Genomic DNA, 24,818 nt, shown 5'->3' on the forward strand with positions numbered 1-24,818 from the left:
AGTTTAATTATTTGCAGAAATCAGATTAAAAAAAAAAAATATGAAACTTTGTAAAGTAAGTTCATTACGCAGCAGATATCATGGATAATTGTCACTTGTGTGTGAAAATTCTCGTGGTCACTCGCTCTTGAGCTACTTTTATTCATGAATATCTTTTGTTTTTTTTTTTTTTTTTTTTTTTTTTTTTTTTCATTGTAATCATAATCAATAACCCTGTCCTGGAGTTGGGCACGTGTTGTTGTGTCATCGTAAAATTTTAAAAATAAATAGATGAAGAAAAACATTTTTTTTAAATTAAAAATCAAGTAAAGAGTTGAGTAGTTTTTTAGTAAATTTTGTCTGATTGGTACGATCTTGAACTACTTTGAGTTACTCGAAATGTTTCACAACAAATTTGTTTTGCCTATCGACTTTCGTTTTTTATTTATCTTAAAGTTTCCTTTTATTGTGGGTTTTTTTCATTACTATTTGATGTGTTTGACAAAAACTACAGATAATGGAATGTTTACTTGAAGAGATCACCGGATGCAAAGGTAAATTTTGCGGCGAGTCACGAGTCAATTCACTCATCGGTTGTTGTTGAGATAAATTCAATGGGTGTGTCGCGGTATAACGTAGCAACATGTAGTATTACGTCGTGAAAAGCTTTGCGTTAACTTAATGGCCTTGCCAAATGCCCCATAGCCCAGCCTTTACTCTACCGTGGTGTAAAAAAAGTACTTACCTGTCCACGTAATGTTTACTGTCAGGTGGGGATTTTAAAATATATATAGATGTGAAAAATAAAAAGACGCATGCATAAAGACTCTGAATATTTCTTCTGACAGTTGTTAACAAGTTTCGTTAAGGAATAATACATTTTTTACACAATGAATACGATTTTTGTGAGTTTTTTTTATCAATTTTTTTATTTTTCTTAACTTCTGTCACAGTAAAAAATATTGTGTAAAATCAACACAATTTCTGTGTTAAATATGGTCAACACAAAATCAGTGTTAAAATTCAACACACTTTGTGTTGGTTTAACACAAAATTTGTGTCATTTTAACACAAAAGTGTGTTGAATTTTAACACTAATTTTGTGTTGACCGTATTTAACACAATATTTTTTACTGTGTATAATGCATCATAAAATGTACATTTTTTTTAAATTTTATTTGAAACTGTTTATATAAAATTATCTATTTCAATTGATTTATAATTTTATTTAACAATATTTAGTTATTTTTATATAAAAAATTTTAGATAGCAATATTGGTGAGCGCAATATCACTAAGCAGTGCTATAGATAATCCAGAATCATCGAAACTTATATCGGAGAGTAAACCATCTGCGGGAACGAAAGATCTCGAGACGTCTGCCAGTGATAGATGTAAATATTATTTATTTATTTATCTATTATAATATTATTTAAATTTTTATCATCACACTCATCACTTATCATCTTCATATCAGAGAGATCCGAATGATAAATTGGTTCGCAAAATCAGGAATCGTTGAGGATTAAGCAAATAATTACTTAACGCTTTCTTGGCTTTTACCAAGTCCTTCAATACATGAATATGTATGAGAATTATTAGCTTATTATATTAAAATAACAATAATATACATCGGCTTAGCATATATAGCGTGTGTGAACAATCAGAAAACTTGAAGATCGTGTGAATATCAATGACATACTTCTTATACTTATTACTCTTTATTTATAGTCTGATTATTATAAACTGTAAAAAAAAACCGGTGTGAGTCCATGCGGTGTACGGTGTTCAAAATTCCGGTGTTAAATTCAACACCGAAATCGGTGTAGCAGTAACACCGGTCGCGGTGTAAATATTTTTTTTCGGTGTTAAATCGGTGTTATAAATTTTCCGGTGTTGATAATATTTTAAGTAACACAATTTTTATAATTAAACTTTTTATGTTTAATAATTAAAGATAAATAATCAAAAAAAAGTTAATATTTAATTTAGAAAGTTTTAAATAATAAAATATAAAGTAGATAAAAGTTTTTGATTAAAATAAATACACTGTAAAAAATTTCGATGTAAAAATGGACCCAGAGCACTTTACATGGCCGTGTAGTGTGAAATAATGGTGTGAAATTCTCTCGGTGTAAATTTTCGATCCGTGTTACTTTAACACCATTATTAAAGGACAATTTTAGGACATCATATAGATAATCGGAAACTCTAAAATAGTGGATTTTAGTAATTATTTCATAACTTTCAAGTATTTTTGTTAAGATTTTCGGAATACTTCTAAGATAATTTTAGAATCAATGCAATTTATTTGAAGCAATTTAGTTAAAATTTTGTCCTTAAATCTTATGTGGAACCTTTTTTGAATAATCTTAAAACATTTTTTTAACTATTTGAGAACGAATTTTGAATACTTTTGAGACATTTTTCGGATATTTTTGAGACAATTTTGGAACATTTTTTGGACAGTTTTAGAGTGTTTTTACAACAAATTTGAAACATTTTTAAAACAATTTTACGACAATTTTGAACGTTTTTTAAATGATTTTCATATAGATAATTTATTTTTACACAGCTGTAGATTTTTCATGTTTAAAACATCCATTATATTATGAGAAACATCATGGTTACGATAAAAATAATTATTATATTGTTCCTAAACATTTAATATTGTAAATACTATTTAACTTGTTGTATAACATTCATTAAATCGATTTCTGCGTAATTTTATAAATTGAAAATTCTTAAATAAATGTTACTTGTCTCATTTTGATAAATATTGAATATTAATTGTGTTTTATGGATCATGTAATATTCATACTCCGATACAGTGTAAATTTATTCTACTGTTACACCGGTATTACACCGGTTTAACACCGATATTACACCGGATTTCTAACACCGCAAAAGAGCACCGCTACACCGGTGTTAATACACAGGTGTTACATAGCGGTGTTAAAATGAGTCCATTTTAATACCGCTTTTTTTACAGTGTATACTCAATTCAGTAATATTAGATAACAATTGTAATTAAACAGTAATTGTGATTGCCCTGATTCAGAAAGATGATTTGAAATGATTACCTTTATGTCAATTGTATATCTATATAGTATTCAAATCAGATGCTTTTAAATTATTTCAAATCATTTTAAATAATTTAAATAACTTAACTTTTTTGGTGGCTCCTTCTAGGCTTTCCGCTCTAATCTCAAGAAACATATATTGCAATATTATTAATACAGTGTAAAAAATTTCGGTGTAAAGTTGGACCCAGGGACTTTTACACCGCCGTGTAAGTGTGAAATGTCGGTGTAAAATTTCCTCCGTGTGAAATTTTCACTCGTGTAAATTTAACACGGTGTAATTTACTGTTTTACACTATTCCGTGTTATTATTTATAACTTTGAAAATTTAATAACTATTACTAGCAGCCTTGCAGTCTCTACGTGACTGCTGTGACTTGTGAACTATAAATAAATAAAATTTTGGTTTCTTAAATTATGACTTTTGTTGAATTGCACTGTACTTTTTTAACTATTGACGTTCTAAAGATATAAGCTCATCCCGATGTTACACTCATCAAGAGCGTTCATTTGAGTACTCACATGCATTTTGATATATTTTTCATATATATATATATATACAAATATATGAAAAAATGATGTGGGTACTTAAATGAAGATTCTTGATGAGTGTAACATCGGATGAGCTTATATCTTTAAAAATATATAAAAATATATTTAGCACTATAAACATTCGCATTTTTATCAATAGACTCTAATATAGAATCCACCGTATAATTAGATAAATTTTTAACAACTTGAATATTAACATTCTTGGTGCAGACTTATTTCCAATGATATTAAGATTTACGTTGGAATGATTTTACTCCGTAAAATAGCATAATATAAAAAAAAAACATACTTTTAAATATTTATTTCTACATGTTTATATTTATAATTTAATATCGTACAAGTCTGAAACTAAACAATCAAATTAATTAATGAGAAATTTTCAGGAAATACATTTACACGCTTGGTGGTGTAAAATTTAGAATTCACGCCGTTCAAATTTAACATTACACTTAGTGTGACTTTCACACCGTCCGTGTTAAAAATTTTAACACCGAATCATTTACACCACACCGAGTCCAAAAAATTTTTTACAGTGTAACACCGTTAATTTTGTTTTTTCTTTTTGAAATTTTTTCTTTTTTTGAACTTTTGAATGTTTTTTATTTCTCTCTTTTTAATTTTCTCCAGGCGTCGCCAAATGAACCTTTCTGTGTATAATTTTCGAGCCAAAATTCTCAGATTTAATAATTTGTAGTTAATATCTTATAATTTAAAGTATCTACTGATTATTGTATAATGCCGATTGGCGTCAAATGAATAAATAAATAAATAAATAAACTTAATCTTGGGAATTTGGACAATAAATGAAGATGTTAAATTATAAGAATTGCAACGTTTCGCTGATTTATTTCAGCTTCATCAGGCGAACTAAAAATCAAAAAGTTTTAGTTAATACAAATATTTGATATATAAAAATAAAATAAATGAAAATAACAATAGTTACTCTTATGGTTAACATCCTCGTCTAGTTTTTACAAAGTCAATAGATGTAATAAAGTTTTTCAAATTACAATATTAACAACTTGTTTAGCTTCCTCTCAAATACCATTCAAATTAATAAAGTAATAAGATAAAATAGAAGTTATTTAAATAACTAATATTTAAATTAAGTTATTTAAAATATTTTGAATATGGACGAGGACTTAAATACTAACTTTAAATAATTTCAAATTAGATTTCTTAATCAGGGTGATGATGGTCAGACATCAAGAACAACAATAGAAACATAAAAATTAACAGTAATAATAACATTAATCGTCGGATATAGAAGACAGAAATGAGTTTACCAGAATATCTGCAGTATGTAATGAGAACGATATTTAACCTGAATGCTTAGTCGTAAACTATTTTGTGTACCTGTTAGAGTCTGTCAAAACAAACCATCGCGGTAGTAGTATATAGTATATACTCGAGTCCCTACTCGTTACAAGTCACGTGCTTGAACTGCTGTAGTCCCGTTCTCTCAACATGACTCATAAACATTTCTGACAGATCTAAGACAAGAGATGTATGATGTCATTTCCGTTTCCTTGGAAACGCAATGATAATACACTTGCGTGTACTACTAACTGGTATGTTGTCTATGCTCATGTTGATGTTGATGTTGTTATTGTTGTTGTTGTTCTGTTGTTCTCTTGTTCTTGTCAAATGTCTCTCAATCTCAATCACTTTAAATTAGACTAACCTTGTGAATTAACAAAATGCTCTTCAATCTCTAAGATTTCACTCACCTCGTCTCATCTCATTAAGTAATTATTAATATTTATAAAATTTACAAAATTTATGTCCTTCTTGTATAGATCGCATAAAATAAGACCTATGTAAAGTGCTTTTAACTTTCAAGTGGTAGAGCTTAAAATTTAATTTCAAAAAGCATTAAACCCTAACGTAAACTTTATTTACTTTATGTATAATCATAATCAGAATTGCAAACGCTACATTTCATATCTCGGATAAACTTTACAGCAAATTCATACTCTCTAAAACTTGTCTCATATTAACTTCTCGACTGAATACTCCAAACTAAAGGAACATTCGTTGTTCATTAACATCAAACGTGCGCTACATTTTATATTGAACTCACCACATTTAAATTATTGCACAACCTTTCGGTGCCTTTTCTTACCTACGACAGAAAATAAGTAAATAAAAACATTATAACACAAATATATGTATATAATAGTTTTCCTGGGAGCCAAAGATTACTCTACTTATGGTAGTGCTTACAATTACGGAAGTTACCCCGGTTCTTACTACAATAACTACAATGGTTACTATCCATCATCAAACTCAGTATATCGTGGATATCAATCAGGTTTGAGCGGGATACTCGGAACTAGGTAAAAAAAATATATATGTATAAGTAATTATAATTTTGATAAATAGTAATTAAAATGGCATTTAAAAAAATATTGAAACAGATATAATGGATACGGTGGTGGATATGGATACGGCAATGGATACGGGTATGGTAATTATGGTTTAGGAGGATCAGTATACAATGGATATGCCAACGGTGTTGGTTACGGTACTGGACTGGGTGGAATTGGAGTTGGATATGACGATAGCCTAAATGGTCGGGGTTACAATCGTTGGAACATCATTGACGGGAATTATGGTGGCTATTACAGTGGTGGATACGTCAATCGTCCGAACGATAATCTAGGATACTCAGGATACTCAGGATATGGTTTAGGATCTGGCAATCATCCCTATCGTGGAATCGGTTCTTATTCTTACAACAGTTACCCTTCAGGCTACCGAGGGTACTCGTAATAATTATCCAACAAACTTTGGATAATCCTCTCTCTATATTTTAAATATCAAATTACAAATTTATATACTTTTTACAAATATACTATTATTATTGGTTGTTTAATTTATTTTTATTTGTTCCATACACTTCAAAGTAGACATATATACTTAGAAAAAAAAATCATTTTTTTATTTTTTATTATTAAGTACATATGATTAATATATACATTCAATTATCCAATTAATTAAATTATAATATGTATGTTTATAAAAGTAATCTTATAATTAGTAATCTCAAGTATGAAAAATTATAGTAACTAAAACTAAGATTATTACTAGAGCCAGAAATACGTATTATATTGTTTTACATAAAAATACGAGCTGGCTTTGTTTGATATTTTGAGATCATAAGGACATAGTTTGTATCAAAATAATTTTATAATAAGATAGTTTAAGAAACAAAATAAAAAATCAACGTCCTTGTGATAGCAAAATATTAAAAAAGATAAATCAAACAGCAGATATCGATTATCTGAGTACCATCAATCGTCAGTCATTATCGTCTAAAACTATCGATTTATATAAAGTTACGAATTCCTCAGAGTAGTTGAGTAATCTTAGTTGACATATACCTAGTCAAGAATTATAGAGTAACATACAATTTATATATATATATATATATATATATATATATATATATATATATATATATATATATATATATATATATATATATATATATATATAATCAGTGATAAAACACCAGAGACCGTACTCTGTAGAGAGGGAAAGATTAAACTACTGATATAGCTCTAAATACAGTTATATCAAATCGTCAGTCCGACAATTAATTTAACCACGTTCAGTAGCTGATATCTTTTCAGCGGTCTACAAACCATGTGAATCCATGAATTTAAATTTTGACAGCTATCTGATTAGATGTTGTTAATTAATTAGTTCTAGTAATAATATTCGATTCGGTATTCTAATTAATTATAACTGTTTACTCTCCGTCTATCTTGCCTCGATGCATTAGAGTGACGTTTGCTGATATTATTAATCGGAACATTCAACAATCCGAAATTCGCTTCAGAGATAACGTGTTTGATGGCTTTGATGTTGCTGAGTTGACTTAGGTCTAAAATTTTTCCACCGATAAATCCGGATTCTTTACCACTGCAAATACTGCAAGGATAGGGGACCGAAGCTGCCGAGGGAAACATGGCTTTTGTCATACTTTCTGTTTTACTTTCCTCGCCTGGACAATACGGGAAAAATATTACTGGAATAAATCCAACTTGTCCGGTAATAGGCGTGTAATTAAATTGATCAAGAACCGGCGCTGACGTTGTCGTGACTAAATTTGTCGAATTTTTCGATTCAACAATATAACAAGGACACTTTTCAGGATTTGGACCAACAGGTAGAGAAATAGGCTTTATTTCAACTGGACCAGAGTCTTCTATTCTTGATTTTTCATTATTATTATTATTATTATTATTATTATTATTATTATTAGATAATTTTTCTATATCAATCATTGGCTCTTCATCATTGGGAACTTGCAGATCTAGATTATTGTCATTTCGAGCCTTTGCTGATAGCCTTTGAAACTTTTCATTGTACTTTGATACTTGATATGCAAATTCGGGGTCTTGATTCAATGATAATACTTGATCTTCAGACAGAAATTCACTGCGGCCGGATTTTTGTAAGCTCGCCTTGTTTCTTCGTTCAGATGATCGTTGTTGACTGTTTATCTGCGGTAGATGGTCAGCTGCTACATCTGATGGCATAGAACGTTGTACAGACTCAAATTGGTGATCTTCATTTTGTGGTTCGATATTTTCGACGTTTGAATCATCAACAGGTTGAGGTGAATTTTCAGTCAGTGAAAATGGAGCTGGTTGAAAATTGTCTCGAAAAGATTCTCTGGGTTTTTCATAGTTATATCCTTGATCGACTGGAGCTTGCTTTAAAGACGAAAATTCTAAAGATTTTTCTTCAAGCTCAAGTTCTGATTCAATCGGAAGTTCTTGTTCATCGTAAGCATTTTGATAGTTCTCGTTGGTACGGGGTTGTTTGTCATAAGCTGGATCTCCTGGCCAAGGACCGTCTGGACCAGGATCTCCCGTAGGCCATGGACCATCTGGCCCAGCTGGTCCAGTTCCTCCAACACCACCAACACCTCCAATTCCTCCTACTGGTCCTGTTCCACCAACTGGGCCTTCTGGTCCTTCAAGTCCAGGTCCTCCAGGTCCTCCAGGTCCTCCAGGTCCTCCTGGCCCTCCTGGGCCACCAGGTCCTTCAAGTCCAGGTCCTCCTGGGCCACCAGGTCCTCCTGGTCCGCCTGGACTACCAGGTGCTCCCGGAAACGTACCTGTAGGTCCTACTGGACCGGTTGGAGCTGGAGGGTAGCCAGGATAATTGGGATCATCGGGATCTGGATATCCAGGATATGGAGGTAATAAATTATCAGGTTGCTGTGGTACTGATGGGTATCCAGAACCGGTATTAGAGGGTCCTGGATAACCGGAGTCGATAGTGCCAGGGTAAACCGGTTGATTTGAATCAGATGAGCCTGGTCTTGCTGGATAGTTTGTACCACCAGGAGGGTATCCTGACGAGGGAGGAGTTGGTCTTGTTGGACGAACTGGTGTTTGACCACCGTGTGAAGTGGTACTTGTACTTGGATAAGACGGTGGTCGGGGACGGGTGGTTGAACCAGTACCAGTGTGTGAAGGATATCCAGAAGTGACTGTAGATTGACCAGGTGAAGTTGATGGTTTCGAAGGCCTACCAGGTTTTGATGTCGATGGATGTCCTGGTTGGGGAGATGTCGTCGTTGGTCTTTGTCCGTGAGGAGGCTTTCCATGGCCGTGAGATGGTTTATGATGTGGACGACCTGGTTTGGAGGTTGATGGGTATGATCCACTACCAGGATATCCTTGGTTACCGGGGTAGCCTTGATTTCCAGGATAATTTCCGTTTTGAGATTGTCCGGTATATGAAGGATATGAAGGAGTTTCGGGTTTCATTGGTTTTTCATGCTCAGGAGAAGGCTTCTGTTGTGGAGGACGTGGGTTTGGTGTTGACGGCTGTGAACCTGGATATCCTACAGATGCGGGGTATCCTTGATTAGTAGGATATCCACTTCCTGAGCCTGATGGATGAGATGACGAAGAACCACCTTGGGATGGGAATGAACCGAGTTGAGGATGACCTGGCTTTTGCTGTGGAGGACGAGGTTTTGGTGTTGATGGCTGTGATCCACTTGCTGGAAATCCTGAAGATCCAGGTTGTCCTTGATTATTAGGGAAACCACTTCCTGAGCCCGATGGGTACTGCGGTTGTTGAGGTTGATTAGATCCGCCAGATGGATGAGCTGATCCAGTTTGAGTATGACCAGGTCTATGTTGAGGAGGCTGCGGTTTAGGTTTTGAAGGATAAGAGCCACCTCCTGAAGATGCAGGATATCCTGGATTAGTAGGGTAACCATTTACAGGATACTGCGGTTGTTGATTGGTTCCGCCGGATGGATAAGATGATCCAGTTTGAGGAGGTTGTGGTTTAGGTTTTGATGGATAAGAGCTACCTCCCGAAGATCCAGGATACTGCGGTTGTTGAGGTTGATTGGATCCGCCGGATGGATGAGTTGATCCAGAATGAGGAGGCTGCGGCTTAGGTTGCGATGGATAAGAGCCACCTCCTGCAGATCCAGGATATCCTGGACTAGTAGGGTAACCACTTTCTGGGCCAGATCCAGGATACTGCGGTTGTTGAGGTTGATTAGATCCACCGGACGGATGAGTTGATCCAGCTTGAGGATGACCTGGCCTGTGTTGAGGGGGTTTCGGCTTAGGTTTTGATGGATATGATCCTCCAGATGATCCAGGATATTGAGGTTGTTGAGGATAAGAAGATCCTGAACCTGAAGATGGTATTGATCCACCTTGAGAAGGATTTGAAGATGGTTTTTCGGGGTATATAGGCATTGGAAGTTCTGGCGATGACGGATACTCTGGTCCTGAAGGGTAAGATGGTTCCAATGGAGGATATAATGGTTGAGTAGACGGTTTTTGTTCTTCTGTTGGTTTTCCATGACCAGGCTGTGAATCCGGAGGTAGTAGTGGTGTTTGTGGATAAGATCCACCTTGAGATGGGAATGAACCGGGTTGAGGGTGACCAGGCTTTTGTTGCGGAGGATGTGGTTTCGGTGTTGATGGTTGAGATCCTGGAGACTCTGGATATCCTTGATTACCAGGAAAACCACTTCCTGAGCCCGAAGGATACTGCGGTTGTTGAGGTTGATTGGATCCGCCGGATGGATGAGTTGATCCAGAATGAGGAGGTTGCGGTTTAGGTTTTGATGGATAAGAGCCACCTCCCGAAGATCCAGGATACTGCGGTTGTTGAGGTTGATTGGATCCACCGGAAGGGTGAGTTGATCCAGAATGAGGAGGCTGCGGCTTAGGTTGTGATGGATAAGAGCCACCTCCTGCAGTTCCAGGATATCCTGGACTAGTAGGGTAACCACTTCCTGGGCCAGATCCAGGATACTGCGGTTGTTGAGGTTGATTAGATCCGCCGGATGGATGAGTTGATCCAGTTTGAGGAGGCTGCGGCTTAGGTTGTGATGGATAAGAGCCACCTCCTGCAGTTCCAGGGTATCCTGGACTAGTAGGGTAACCATTTCCTGGGCCAGATCCAGGATACTGCGGTTGCTGAGGTTGATTGGATTCGCCGGATGGATGAGCTAATCCAGTTTGAGGAGGTTTCGGTTTAGGTTTTGATGGATAAGAGCCACTTCCCGAAGATCCAGGATACTGCGGTTGTTGAGGTTGATTAGATCCACCGGATGGGTGAGTTGATCCAGAATGAGGAGGCTGCGGCTTAGGTTGTGATGGATAAGAGCCACCTCCTGCAGATCCAGGATATCCTGGACTAGTAGGGTAACCATTTTCTGGGCCAGATCCAGGATACTGAGGTTGTTGAGGTTTATTGGATCCGCCGGATGGATGAGGTGATCCAGTATGAGGAGGTTGTGGTTTAGGTTTTGATGGATAAGAGCCACCACCCGAAGATCCAGGATACTGCGGTTGTTGAGGTTGATTAGATCCACCGGAGGGGTGAGTTGATCCAGAATGAGGAGGCTGCGGTTTAGGTTGCGATGGATAAGAGCCACCTCCTGCAGATCCAGGATATCCTGGACTAGTAGGGTAACCATTTCCTGGGCCAGTTCCAGGATGCTGTGGTTGTTGAGGTTGATTAGATCCAGAATGGGGAGGCTGCGGTTTAGGTTGTGATGGATAAGAGCCACCTCCTGCAGATCCAGGATATTCTGGACTAGTAGGGTAACCATTTCCTGGGCCAGATCCAGGATACTGAGGTTGTTGAGGTTGATTGGATCCGCCGGATGGATGAGTTGATCCAGAATGAGGAGGCTGTGGTTTAGGTAGTGATGGATAAGAGCCACCTCCTGCAGATCCAGGATATCCTGGACTAGTAGGGTAACCACTTCCTGGGCTAGATCCAGGATACTGCGGTTGTTGAGGTTGATTAGATCCGCCGGATGGATGAGGTGATCCAGTATGAGGAGGTTGTGGTTTAGGTTTTGATGGATAAGAGCCACCACCCGAAGATCCAGGATACTGCGGTTGTTGAGGTTGATTAGATCCACCGGATGGGTGAGTTGATCCAGAATGAGGAGGCTGCGGTTTAGGTTGCGATGGATAAGAGCCACCTCCTGCAGATCCAGGATATCCTGGACTAGTAGGGTAACCATTTCCTGGGCCAGATCCAGGATGCTGTGGTTGTTGAGGTTGATTAGATCCAGAATGGGGAGGCTGCGGTTTAGGTTGTGATGGATAAGAGCCACCTCCTGCAGATCCAGGATATTCTGGACTAGTAGGGTAACCATTTCCTGAGCCAGATCCAGGATACTGAGGTTGTTGAGGTTGATTGGATCCGCCGGATGGAAGAGTTGATCCAGAATGAGGAGGCTGTGGTTTAGGTTGTGATGGATAAGAGCCACCTCCTGCAGATCCAGGATATCCTGGACTAGTAGGGTAACCACTTCCTGGGCTAGATCCAGGATACTGCGGTTGTTGAGGTTGATTAGATCCGCCGGATGGATGAGTTGATCCAGAATGAGGAGGTTGCGGTTTAGGTTTTGATGGATAAGAGCCACCTCCCGAAGATCCAGGATACTGCGGTTGTTGAGGTTGATTGGATCCACCGGATGGATGGGTTGATCCAGAATGAGGAGGCTGCGGTTTAGGTTGTGATGGATAAGAGCCACCTTCTGAAGATCCAGGATATCCTGGACTAGTAGGGTAACCACTTCCTGGGCCAGATCCAGGATACTGCGGTTGTTGAGGTTGATTAGATCCGCCGGATGGATGAGTTGATCCAGTTTGAGGAGGCTGCGGCTTAGGTTGTGATGGATAAGAGCCACCTCCTGCAGTTCCAGGATATCCTGGACTAGTAGGGTAACCATTTCCTGGGCCAGATACAGGATACTGAGGTTCTTGAGGTTGATTGGATCCGCCGGATGGATGAGGTGATCCAGTTTGAGGAGGTTGCGGTTCAGGTTTTGATGGATAAGAGCCACCTCCCGAAGATCCAGGATACTGCGGTTGTTGAGGTTGATTGGATCCGCTGGATGGATGAGTTGATCCAGAATGAGGAGGTTGCGGTTTAGGTTGTAATGGATAAGAGCCACCTCCCGAAGATCCAGGATACTGTGGTTGTTGAGGTTGATTAGATCCACCGGATGGATGAGCTGATCCAGAATGAGGAGGCTGTGGTTTAGGTTGTGATGGATAAGAGCCGACTCCTGCTGATCCAGGATATCCTGGACTAGTAGGGTAACCACTTCCTGGACCCAATGGATAAGAAGACGAAGACCCACCATGAGATGGGAATGAGCCGGGTTGATGGTGATCAGGCTTTTGTTGTGGAGGACGTGGTTTTGGTGTTGATGGCTGTGATTCACTTCCTGGAATTCCTGAAGACCCTGGATATCCTTGACTACCCGGGAAACCACTTCCTGTGCCTGAGCCTGAGCCTGATGGGTATTGAGGTTGTTGTGGATTAGAAGCTCCACCCGTTGGTACTTGTGACGGTCCATCTGGTGTGATTGGCTTTGGCAGCTCCGGTGACGATGGATATTCTGGATACTCTGGTTGTAATGTTTGTGACGGTTTTTGTGTTGTCTGTTCTGGGTATCCTGGTTTACCTGGTTTGCTATGTCCATGGGGTGGTTTTCCTTGACTAGGTTTTACGCCTTGAATTGGTTTATCTTGACCATTTCCAGGCTTATTCGGTTTTCCGGGTCGTCCCGGTTTTGAATGTATCGGCTTTTCAGGTTTCGATGGCCCTGGTTTATTTTGAGGTGGTCGAGATGATGGTGATTCAGGTCTTCCTGGAATTGGGCTCGAAGATGATGGGCTTTCATTTCCACTTGGTGTTTGTCCAGGATGGCTTGGTTGTGATGGATAACTTGGTTGAGATGGATAACTTGGTTGGGATGGATAACTTGGTTGAGATGGATAACTTGGTTGAGATGGATAACCTGGTTGGGACGGATAACCTGGTTGGGACGGATAACTTGGTTGGGATGGATAACTTGGTTGGGATGGATAACTTGGTTGAGATGGATAACTTGGTTGGGATGGATAGCCTGGTTGAGATGGGTAGCTAGGCTGAGACGGATATCCTGGCTGTGATGGATAGCCAGGTTGGGAAGGATAACCTGGTTTAGAAGTTCCACTTCCTGGTTTTGAATTAGAACCACCTCCAGTTTGATCTGGGTATTGTCCATTTGGGTTTTCAGGTCTTGATGGAATTCCATTTCCAGTTTGTCCAGGATATGAAGATCCGGGAATATTATTGGACTCTGATGGTACTCCATTATCTGGATTTCCAGGAACTAAAATAAAAATAAAATTATATAAAAGAGAGTGATAAAATGAATGAAATGAAAAGTGATTGAAATAATAAGTAACCTGGTCGTGATGGTCGTGTTGGTCTTGGACCAGGATTTTCAAATTGACGACAATCTTTAGGGAACTTTAAGTCTCTCCAAGGCGTGATGATACCATGATGATTGTGATGATCATCGCCGTCACTGTTGTTGTTATCGTGATCATGGTTGCCGGAATCTGAACCGTGATGTTCATGTTCATGAAGGAATAATTCAATCTCCTCTCCTGGACGAACTACTCTGTAACCCCAACCATCGCTTACATAAAAGGTCGCTTGAAGTTCCCCAAATGGATCGATATATCCATAGCATCCATACGTCACTCCATCCTCTCCATGTATTTCATGGTGAAATTGACCATCTGGTCCAATTTCATACCCATAATTATAAGAGTCTAAAAAATAATTAATAATTATTACAATTTGGAAATATTTAAATTTTGTAGATATGAAGAATTTAAAACATACTCGTTTCGAAATCTTGATTCAAGTATTGGGTTTTTGACTCATCACTTATACTTAAAATAAGTTCCTTTCCTTCTCTGATATCTGAAGTGATGCTATCTTGCGCAGACGTTAGTTGCAGGACAGCTCCTGTTACCAACTGAAAACAAAAAGACAACCCGTTTTATTATTAATTAAAGATTGTAAAAATTTATCAAGATACAGGGTAATAAAAGTACAGTAAAGACTTTAAGTGAATTAAATAGTTCCTTTCGACACTGATAAATCTGTGGGAGTAGTTTGCGTGCCGAACGTCCGGTATAAAGTAAGCTTTCACATACGGGGATATCACATAAAGACTACACACGAGGTAATTAGTTATTATTACTTCACCGAGGTCCAGATCATCTTTACGAAATTAGTGAGTTAATTCGTGTAGCGGATCGCATTGGCCTCGTTAACATCAGCGGTACCCATCCAAACGACGTAATGCATTTTTATTATTTCTTCGTACTGCTTCGTCAAGTTCTTATTCTTCTTTTTTATTCTCTTTCATCTTCAATTACCCATCTCAATCATTATTATTTTTATAACGTGCTCATTATCAAATAGTATTGCAACATCGAGAAATCACGAGGGCCAATTTACGTTTTTATCATCAAAGTATTTTCGGTTATTTTTATTACGTTGCGTGACACTGTTTTATTTTTATTAACGGTATATACCCTCTTAATAATCACAATAATTGTATGTACATAAGTAAATATATAGGAAATATATTTTAATAATTAGTCAAAAGAATTTATGTAAATTGGAGAGCCAAAAAAAAAAAATAAATAATAAAAACAAGAAGAATAAATAAAAATAATACGGAAGTTAGGTAGCTGAGTTCAAAGATAGTGAAAGTAATTTCGACATAATTTTGATCTTATAATCTTTTAAATGAATTTAAAAAAATAAAAAAGAAAGAAAGAACAAAACTCTAAACGGACTTAGGTCAGTTACACCGCAGTAGGATTTGACTAGTCATTTAACGATAAGGACATATATGTGTATGTTTTTAAAAATTTTTTTTTCATATCATTAAAGATAAAGAATATCTTAATAATTACCCGGTTAATAGTGTTGAGTAACGGAATACATTGAAATTGTTGTCTTGTTTATTTTATTCTTTGATGGGAGTAAAAAAATAAAATAATTTTTTTCTCCCCAAGGAATTACTAGAGGAGAAAACACGAAAGAGAAAACCGGATAGTTTGAGGATTGATCAAGGTAAATTATCACGTAAAAATGTAAATGGTGCGAACCAAGATGAGACTATGTTATCACGGACTTAAAAATCGCGTACCGCCTGTGCGTGTCACATATGTTAAAACTTTCTTTTTATTTTTAGGGTTACGCAATTGACCCTAAGACTTTTGGGAAATTTTAATTCTCTTTCGTCATCATCAATATCATCATTATCTTCGTCATCATCGTCGTGATGTCGTTGTTACAAGTCAAAATATTTATGCAAGAAATAAAAATATAAAATTTATTAAGATGTTCAATGATGATGTTGTACGCCGATAGAACAACTTGATTATGATTTTTCTCGGTTTGATCAATGGAGATTACACTATTTTATTTTATTTTAATAGATTAATCTTGGATAAATGTTTAAAAATTAAAATGTATATTTTTTTTATTTATGATGGAAATGATTCGGGTTTTGATTTAAATGGTGTGGTTCGTGTGAGTTCAGTGAATACTAATGGTGAAATATTGTAGGTATTTAAAATTGTTTGTAATTTTAACGGTTATGAATGATGTCACTATCGAAACTCGTTGGATAGAATATAATATAGGAGTAATGTCTTGTGATCTACGTCATGTTAGCTCGCCTACGCACCGGAATAGAAAGCGATACTCTTATTATATGGTTTTTTAGGATTGCAAAGACACGGATGATATTTATCTTAAGTTTAATGTTTCTCGTAGGAGGTCTTCTTCACATTTTATACTTTTATTTTCCTTTTTACTTTTTTACACATTATTTTTTATCTTGACTTAACGATTGATCGCCGAGTTCGCTGTTGACATTTTGAGAAATGCGTGTAATTGAAATTATTTTTTCATTTACTGAGGAGAAATTTTAATTTAATACGCTCAATTATATAATAATATACCTACATTTAAAGTGAATTCGAAAATAAAATATTCTTGAGTGATTAATAATAATTACTCGTTAATCATCTACCGTTAATTTTAATTTATTGCTCGTATTAAAATATTTTAAATAAAATTAATCATCGACATGATAATTTTTATTGTCAATTAAAAAATATTTATGGCTTGAATATTAGTGAATTATTTTAAAAAATTTTTAGTTGATAAAAAATTAAAAAAATAAATGTAAAATAAAGTCATTAAAAAATTTTTTGGTCTAGTAGATGACTAATTTAATTTACATTGAAATGTGAATGAGTAAACCAACTGGTTTAATTTTTTTTCTTTTTTTTTTATCATTCAAGGTCAATATCAGGTCAAAGAGTTGTGCAAAGCTCACAATAATATTTAGTTCTAATTAATGATAATTTTATTTCATCCTTAAGCTCTTAATACGCTTTTAAATTATTTATTATTATTACTTTTAATTACAATATTGATCATTGTGATAGAGTCTTGAAAACAAAATTATGATAATAAGCGACGAAACAAACTTCCGGTACGTGGGATCCTTATAAATATATTCACGTAAGCTCCGATTTAAATTAAAACAAAGGCTCTTTTGATAATATCCGAAAGAGAATTATTAAAAATAAATCTAAACAATAAACTGACAACACATAGAAGCACACAGATATTACATCGCAGATGAGACTCCAGACTGGTCACAGATCACGGAAAGAATGTGTGTCACAATTATAGAAAACAGGACGAGCGGTAACACAAGTAGTTACAACTCAAGTTAAGTTGAGGAATTTGTCGGCTGGAATCACCGCTGAACGCCGAGAACGCCGAAGACGCTGAGAACAGTGATTGATAAGCTATTTTATAAATTTTTTAAATTTCTTTCAAGGACTATATGTCGTTGAGTAACATAATAACATTATAATTAAGTTAATAAATTTTTTTTTTTTTATTTTCGACTATCTTTACGTCAAAGTTACGGGATAAAAAAATTTTTATTACCAATAATTGGTGATTGTAAGTCTCGGAAAAAATTTTTTCTACATGTAATAATGATTTTTAAAAATGAAACTGGATCTTGTAGCAGAATTACTATAATTTGTAAAGTAAATTCAATAGCTGAGAATTGGATGAAGCTTCAATCTCGACAGGATTTACAATTAACCTCTTGGACGTTGGGCATTTTAAATATAATATAATAAAATATATATACGATAGCGATAAGACACGCTCGACAGACATTCACCTTGCGCATGGACGTGATGAACATGCGAAGGCCACAATCAATTTGTGGCTGGTACTTGAACTACGTCTACGTGATCGGTTGTTTGTATTTAAATTTGAATTTAAATATATTATTTACTATATTTATTATTTTGTTTTGCAAGTGTCCGAGTGTGTTAAATTTTTTTTTCATGTCTACGTCTACGGACATGCATTTTTATGCATATATTATGTATATCACATGTCATACTCACTATAAATATCTTGTTTGATCATAATCATTATCATTATAAACCATTAATTATTCATTAATAATAGTTGAGTGTGTTTGACACCTGAATATGGTGGCAAATTGTACACCAATATATATATCGCTTAACTTTCAAATTAACATTTGGTTTCCTTCAAAGGCCATTCGCTTTGTCGGCTTTAAATGTTTTTTACAATAAAATTTTTATTGATTAATCATTGCATTGGATCAATGAACATATTTATGAATCAATGACCGACACTAATTTGTCAAGTATGAACAAATTGAAAAAGTAGCTCATGTCTCGTATTATTAATCGAGGTAACCATATTTATACTTGTTGCGGAGGAATATTCCGGAGAATACATTTTTTTTTTTTTTTCGTTTTTTTTATTACAAACATACACCTTGAAGCTTGATGCATCATCATTCTCATTATTATCATCAGTATCATCTCTCTTGTAGAGTGAAAGTTGAGTAAAGTCTACTTACATTAACCGGCGGCAGTTACTGTTGTTATATTGCGCAATACTGAGAAGAACCTGAGCCAATAAATAGTGTCCGGAGGCCGAGATCCAAATAACGCATCTTAAAAAGTTATATTACCGATATGTTCACTCGAGGTCCACCACTTATACGAGAATCGTAATTCTACATCATAAATATCCCTTGTGTATTATTTGCAAAAATAAAAAAAACAAATACAAGAATTAAACAGTGAGATGCACTCGGTCGAGGATAAATGTGTGACACAGTTTCGATTACACTTGTACAATTTGTACGTGGGAAGAATCAAGATCGATCGAAAGTTTAAGTTCAACTTGAAGAATTTATAGAAGATGTACTTTTAGGAATTCAACTCCACTCAAAGTTATTGAATACGATGAAAAAGAAAATAAAAGTTTAACAATGACCAACTTTCGACTTTTTTTTTCTCTCTTTCTATGCTATAAGTTTAAGAATAAAAAAAAAATCTCAACAAAGGTATCGTGTATCGCAACAGAGATGGATCATTAGATTTAGCAATGTTTAAACATTTTTTCGATTGGTAAAATAGCTGCATTGATTGGCAGTTGATTAACTTTACACCATATAATTGGCGAGTACTACGCAAGGCTTCTTTTCTTATATAAAACTATCCAGATCTGATCACCCATCGCCCTCATTCAATCCTAAAATAAAGAATGAAAGAAAATTTGTCAATGATTACGATTTAAAACTACGCTGGTTTTAGTTCCGTGAGAATCGCTCTCAAATAAAATTACTTTATTCTACTTTAAATGTTGGTTGTTTAACTTTGTGAAGTAAACTTCTAACTTCGCTATCTGACTTGACACGCCAACTTGAACATTAAAATTTTTTTATTATAATTATTACTCTAAATAAATTAATTAATTTATTAAAGTGTCTTTTGAACAAGTTCTAATACTCGTCAATTGGAAAAACAATAAAGAAGAATGAAAATAGAACAGGATAAGAAAATGGAAAAGAAAAAGAAAAGGAGCTAATGTAAATAAGATTACGTTGTGTTGATAATAAACAAATGAAATACAAACAGAGAATAAAAAAGTAAGATTTTAGAAACAAGATAATAATATAATGTATGAAAGAGTTTAAAAGTCTTTACGAGGTAATTCTCCATGATGAGTAGGATGCCCCTGCGGGGCCGGTAGTTGTCAATCTCTTTCGCCAAACAGATTTTCGATATAATACTCTACTCACTACAGTACACAATAATAATAAGAATAAGAATGAATAAGAATACACACCAAGATAAATAAGTAGTGACTTTGCTATTCATATAATACAAATACGAAATACGGGCTACGAAATTTTCATGCGAGTAATCGGGATCTCACGCAGTGCAAACCAACTGATTAATTCTATCTCATGGTCCTCCTTTTATTTATTTTTTTTTATCTATCTATTTCTAGTTTTATAAACTCTATTCTAATGCCTGTGTCAGTGTGTGTGAATGTATTAGTAAAAGATTTTCTTTGTCTGACTAGACTAGCTCTAACGAATCTGAAATTAACTTGGAGGATTATTTTAACGAGCCCTCGTATCACCGTATCGGCATGTACACGCTCTGCTGTTGGTGTATTATATTGCAATGATATGCAATCGAGTCATTGTTTATTTTATGTGATGATACTCCTCTTGTATTTAAACTTACTCCGTCACCCGAATAATACTTTTTCAAACCCATTTTATTTAAGAAAAAAAATAAGAAAAAGAAAAAAAAATAATATGGAGTAATTTTTGGTAAAATTAAAAAAAATTTCGATGATGACTCAAGCAAATATAATGAATGAATAAGATGATAAAACTGAATTGAATTCATAAATAAAATATGACTGGCAAGTAGTAACGCTTCATGTATTATGTGAATTACCTTCACTTTGTGCTAACAGAGACATTGTAAGTATCCTACTTGTTGGGGTTTTATCTTTTTATCGTATTATGACATAATATAAAAATCTTTACCGAGAGTAAAAGGATATGAAGAATTTCTTATACTATTCGTGTGAGGAGTTTCGACGCATAATTTAACTCAACTATTATTACTACATCTAGTTATGATTTTAATTATCATTCTTTTCTCATTTCAATATAATTATTATTGTAATAATAAATAAATTAATTAATTCACTAATTTTAGCTAATATTTCTCAATAAAATAGTTAATAAAAAACAAATAACAATAGTTATTATTATTACTTTCACTCTTTAAAATATTATAAATCAATAATCACGAAATTCAGATAAAATTTTTAAAAAATCATCACATTGATTTAACAAAATTAATCACAATAATAATAAAACATTCAAAAAATAATAATCACTTGTAACAGTGTTTAATAATTGAAAACGTACCAGGGTGAAAGCAGCCCACACTCGTCCATGCATCCTTAGAAAAAAATGTAGATGAAAAATCTAGATGAGCTTTTTTTTTTTATTTTAATAACAAACTGTCATGTTAGTTGTTAAAACTCGATTGTAATTTTGGATTATTGGATGTAACTCGATGTAACTCGATGGTTTAGTTAAGTGTGGTAATGATCATAAAACGATTCACAGTGTGGCCGAACAACTCAAGAAGACTGAACTGATGCCGGTCCGAAGGAGGCTTTTATACAGGGTGGGAGTCAACGATGAGTCCAAAGAGACCTACCAACAACAGCAACAGCAACAGCTACAGCTACAGCTACAGCTACAGCAAAAGCAAAAGCAACACCAGCAGGAGCACTAGCACCAATAACACCAAAACCAACAGCAACAGCAACAGCAACAAACTTGGTATCCATTGGTTCATCTCTTTTCTTATAGTTGTTATTATTTTTGTTGTTGTTGCTGCTGTATGTTACTCACTCTACTCTTTTGCTACCATAAGAGCCATCCCCTCTTCTCCTTTTTACATTACTCGGTCCCCAAAGAATCGACAGAGACACAACAATCAGCACACTGAACCTCTTCGCTCCCGTATACTCATATCGTTATATGACTTGCACACTTTGGTTAAATATATATAACAGCCAGCTTCCACTGACAACATATGTGGGAAAAAAAAATTATATACAAGAATAAATTCTCTTTACTTTACTTTAGTTTGGTTAAATTACAAGCTCCAAGTTGATTTTGCCGTGGTTGGTACACGCTTTAAACTTTATTCCTTATTTTTTTTTATCATCAAGTATCAAGTCAATGGTTTATTTTTGGGAATCGAAAAATTTTAGCAAGCCCTTAATGGTCATGACGTCAGGAATGCTGTGGCTGGGAGGCATCACTCAGCAGGTGATGATATCGGATATACATATAATATACACTTAAAACCCGTTGAAAATTAAACCCTTTTCCACAAGAGCAACAATAATAATAAGATTAACGGAGAATTTATTTGGACACACGAGGATAAAACTCATGATTAATTCATGCCGTGATAATAAGAGAGAAATTTAATGTTGAATTGTCGAATTACCGGCGATGTCATGAGTATATCATGATATTTGTGAATGTTGATTATTCTATTATCAAATAGTGGGCTATTTATTGTTGCTTTTAGCAAAAAGCTCTTGGAAGTTTTATAATATAGTATAATATAGAGCCACCAGTTTCAAGCTCCCAATAAATAAAAATAAAAAATATCATTTATATTATATTTAACAGGGCGTTTTATTATATTTTTATGATAAGTTTTTGATGTATGGGAGTTAGGAGAGTTTTAAAATGTTAAAGAGTATTGTAACAAACGTATTGCTAAGATTGGTGAACATTATATGAGAGATGGATGGTGATTTAGAGGGTAAAAAACTTTTTAAATTTTTCATTTATATTTTATGAATTTACTTGTTTTTTTTTTTTTTTTTTTTTTTTTTCACTGTGACCGAAAAATTCATCTGGAAAAGATATTTTTATTAAGTTTTATAAGCGTGAGGGAAATTAAATTTTACTTGCTGTGAGAATTTTTATTAGATAATTCCATTAGTACTATCGTAATATGATGGAATTTTTTATCATTCATACGAGTACCGGCTGTCCATAAAATTGAGTATTTGCGTATTTTAAAAAAACTATATTTTTTGTTTTTTTTTTCCTCAATTTGCATCATCGGCAGTCACAGGAGTAATGGATTAATGCACCCCTACTCCCCCATATTAGGCTTGGCATTGAGAGTCAACTGAAGAGTAAGGTGGACAAAGTAGAGGTTTGTGGTAAAAATCTCGGTTGGTTCTTTACTATCCTCGTTACCATTCCAGAGAGGTGAACGAGCTCAAGAGAGATGCTTTCGCATGCTGAACAGGCTCAAATCGACTTGGAAGTTTTAAGTCTCCGCGTCTGCACATACAGACTACAGTATCTATATAAGCTGTAACCACCAATAAGACGACAATAACGACCAACGTACGAATTAATTTATTCCTGTCATTCCATTGAAAGATATGCTAACTATAAATAACATTCATTAAGATATTTTATCATTTTATTCTAATTAAATTTATTTACACACATTTATGCTTTCAAGAAAATTAAAAAAGAATAAAAAGAAAAAAAAGGAATTCATTTATTTAATTTCGTCGAAAAAATGTCTTTTATTTTAAATTTTTGCAAATGATGTCAGAGAAGTATACATTGAGTGTATAATCGTGTTTCGATGTTGGTTATTTAAAACCGTTAGAGTGTTTTTCTGATGGGACCCATTGCCTCGGTTTGGATAAAAAAAGTATACAATAATTGAGATTCATCTTTTATAAGAGCTCGTGACATTGGAAATATTGTAAACGATTGGTTTGTCGATAGATGTAACGCTTCTCATTCTCATTCTTATTCTCATCTCGGGATGTATGCCCGATCAAGGTTTGCCGTAACCACTTTCTCTCCCGGATCTTTGATTTATCACCCGGCAAACATGCGGACTAGTGTAACAGCATCACTCAGGATCAGAGTCAGACGCATTCCATTTGTTTTTAAAATTCCTCCTAATAATAAGAATAAGGAAGCGCGATATATATTCAATGAGTTTAGCTCCTATTTTATTCCTTAAATTCTTTCCTTATTTTAATTTTTTTTATTTCTTCCTTTATCATCGGTGTCACCGTGACACAGCCAATTTTAACCTCCGTTTGATCTTTTTTTTTTTCAATTTTAAATCCTTTTAAAATTTTTTACCCGAGATTCTGAACCCTCGATGCTGATCTGAATTTTTTTTTTCAACAACAATATTATTTTATATTTTATTATGAGAATAGAAAAAACATTTGATTATATTGAGATATCGTTCTGACATCTTAAAAGGAATCCCAAATTATCTGTTGCATTGAAATAAAATTATTTTTAAAATACACAATGGTAAAGGTCCGTTTGATTGAAGTTATTTTTGCGTGGCCAAGTTTTTGTTGCCGGTTTATTTCAGAGACCATTTTTGTATTTTTATTTCCAACCATTAATGGTGGAAATTTTTATTTAGCTTGTAACTAATTTTTTTTGCTCTTAATAAAAAAAAAAAAACAAAACCAGTGATTTTTGTACTGTCGATGAAAAAGAATAATTAAAATTAATAAATTATAAATAGTTTTGTGTTTGAATAAAAATTTGCATTTTATAAATATAACAAGTATAGTATTTCATTTTCTTCGATATTTTTATTTGACAAAGTACTTTTGAAAATATGTAAAAATAAGCTTAAATTATTTATATTTGTATTTTTTTAGTTGTTTTCTGGGACGTTAAACAAATAAAATACTTAGATTCTGAAAAAGACAACTTTATAAAGGATAAAAAAAGAGACAAAGTAGAAATATAAATTTTATCCATATAATTCGGAAAGATGTAAGATAATATTAAAACGTTAAAATTCCAACGCTATCCAGACAACAT

The 24,818-nt window shown here is 34.5% G+C and overlaps 2 protein-coding genes and 1 long non-coding RNA gene across 4 annotated transcripts; 1 reads left to right on the plus strand and 2 right to left on the minus strand.

Moving 5' to 3' along the window:
- The first annotated feature begins 528 nt into the window (after window positions 1–528).
- On the plus strand, window positions 529–6,491 carry LOC123273466 (keratin-associated protein 19-2-like). 2 transcript variants are annotated; one of them, XM_044740875.1, is made up of 4 exons: window positions 529–884; window positions 1,246–1,372; window positions 5,796–5,952; window positions 6,028–6,491. In XM_044740875.1, the coding sequence occupies exons 1-4, from the start codon at window positions 870–872 to the stop codon at window positions 6,386–6,388; spliced, it is 660 nt and encodes a 219-aa protein (XP_044596810.1). In that variant the 5' UTR covers window positions 529–869; the 3' UTR covers window positions 6,389–6,491. The 2 variants fall into 2 exon arrangements, with proteins under 2 accessions (XP_044596810.1, XP_044596811.1); XM_044740876.1 differs by having other exon boundaries at window positions 559–884; window positions 6,034–6,491.
- LOC123273467 lies at window positions 4,431–4,666 on the minus strand. Its single transcript, XR_006511314.1, has 2 exons — window positions 4,557–4,666; window positions 4,431–4,480 (listed from the first exon to the last, which is right to left on the minus strand). It is a non-coding gene; the product is annotated as an uncharacterized LOC123273467 (long non-coding RNA).
- A 612-nt stretch (window positions 6,492–7,103) lies between the features above and the next one.
- Window positions 7,104–21,542, minus strand: LOC123273392 (collagen alpha-5(IV) chain-like). Its single transcript, XM_044740792.1, has 9 exons — window positions 21,321–21,542; window positions 14,822–14,957; window positions 14,377–14,748; window positions 12,246–14,300; window positions 11,553–11,999; window positions 10,863–11,441; window positions 10,343–10,751; window positions 7,886–10,309; window positions 7,104–7,855 (listed from the first exon to the last, which is right to left on the minus strand). Exons 1-9 carry the CDS (start codon window positions 21,351–21,353, stop codon window positions 7,357–7,359), a joined length of 6,954 nt encoding a protein of 2,317 aa, XP_044596727.1. The 5' UTR covers window positions 21,354–21,542; the 3' UTR covers window positions 7,104–7,356.
- Between the last annotated feature and the right edge of the window lie 3,276 nt (window positions 21,543–24,818).

This window comes from Cotesia glomerata, linkage group LG10 (assembly GCF_020080835.1).
Source record: "Cotesia glomerata isolate CgM1 linkage group LG10, MPM_Cglom_v2.3, whole genome shotgun sequence".
NCBI classification, from domain to species: domain Eukaryota; kingdom Metazoa; phylum Arthropoda; class Insecta; order Hymenoptera; family Braconidae; genus Cotesia; species Cotesia glomerata.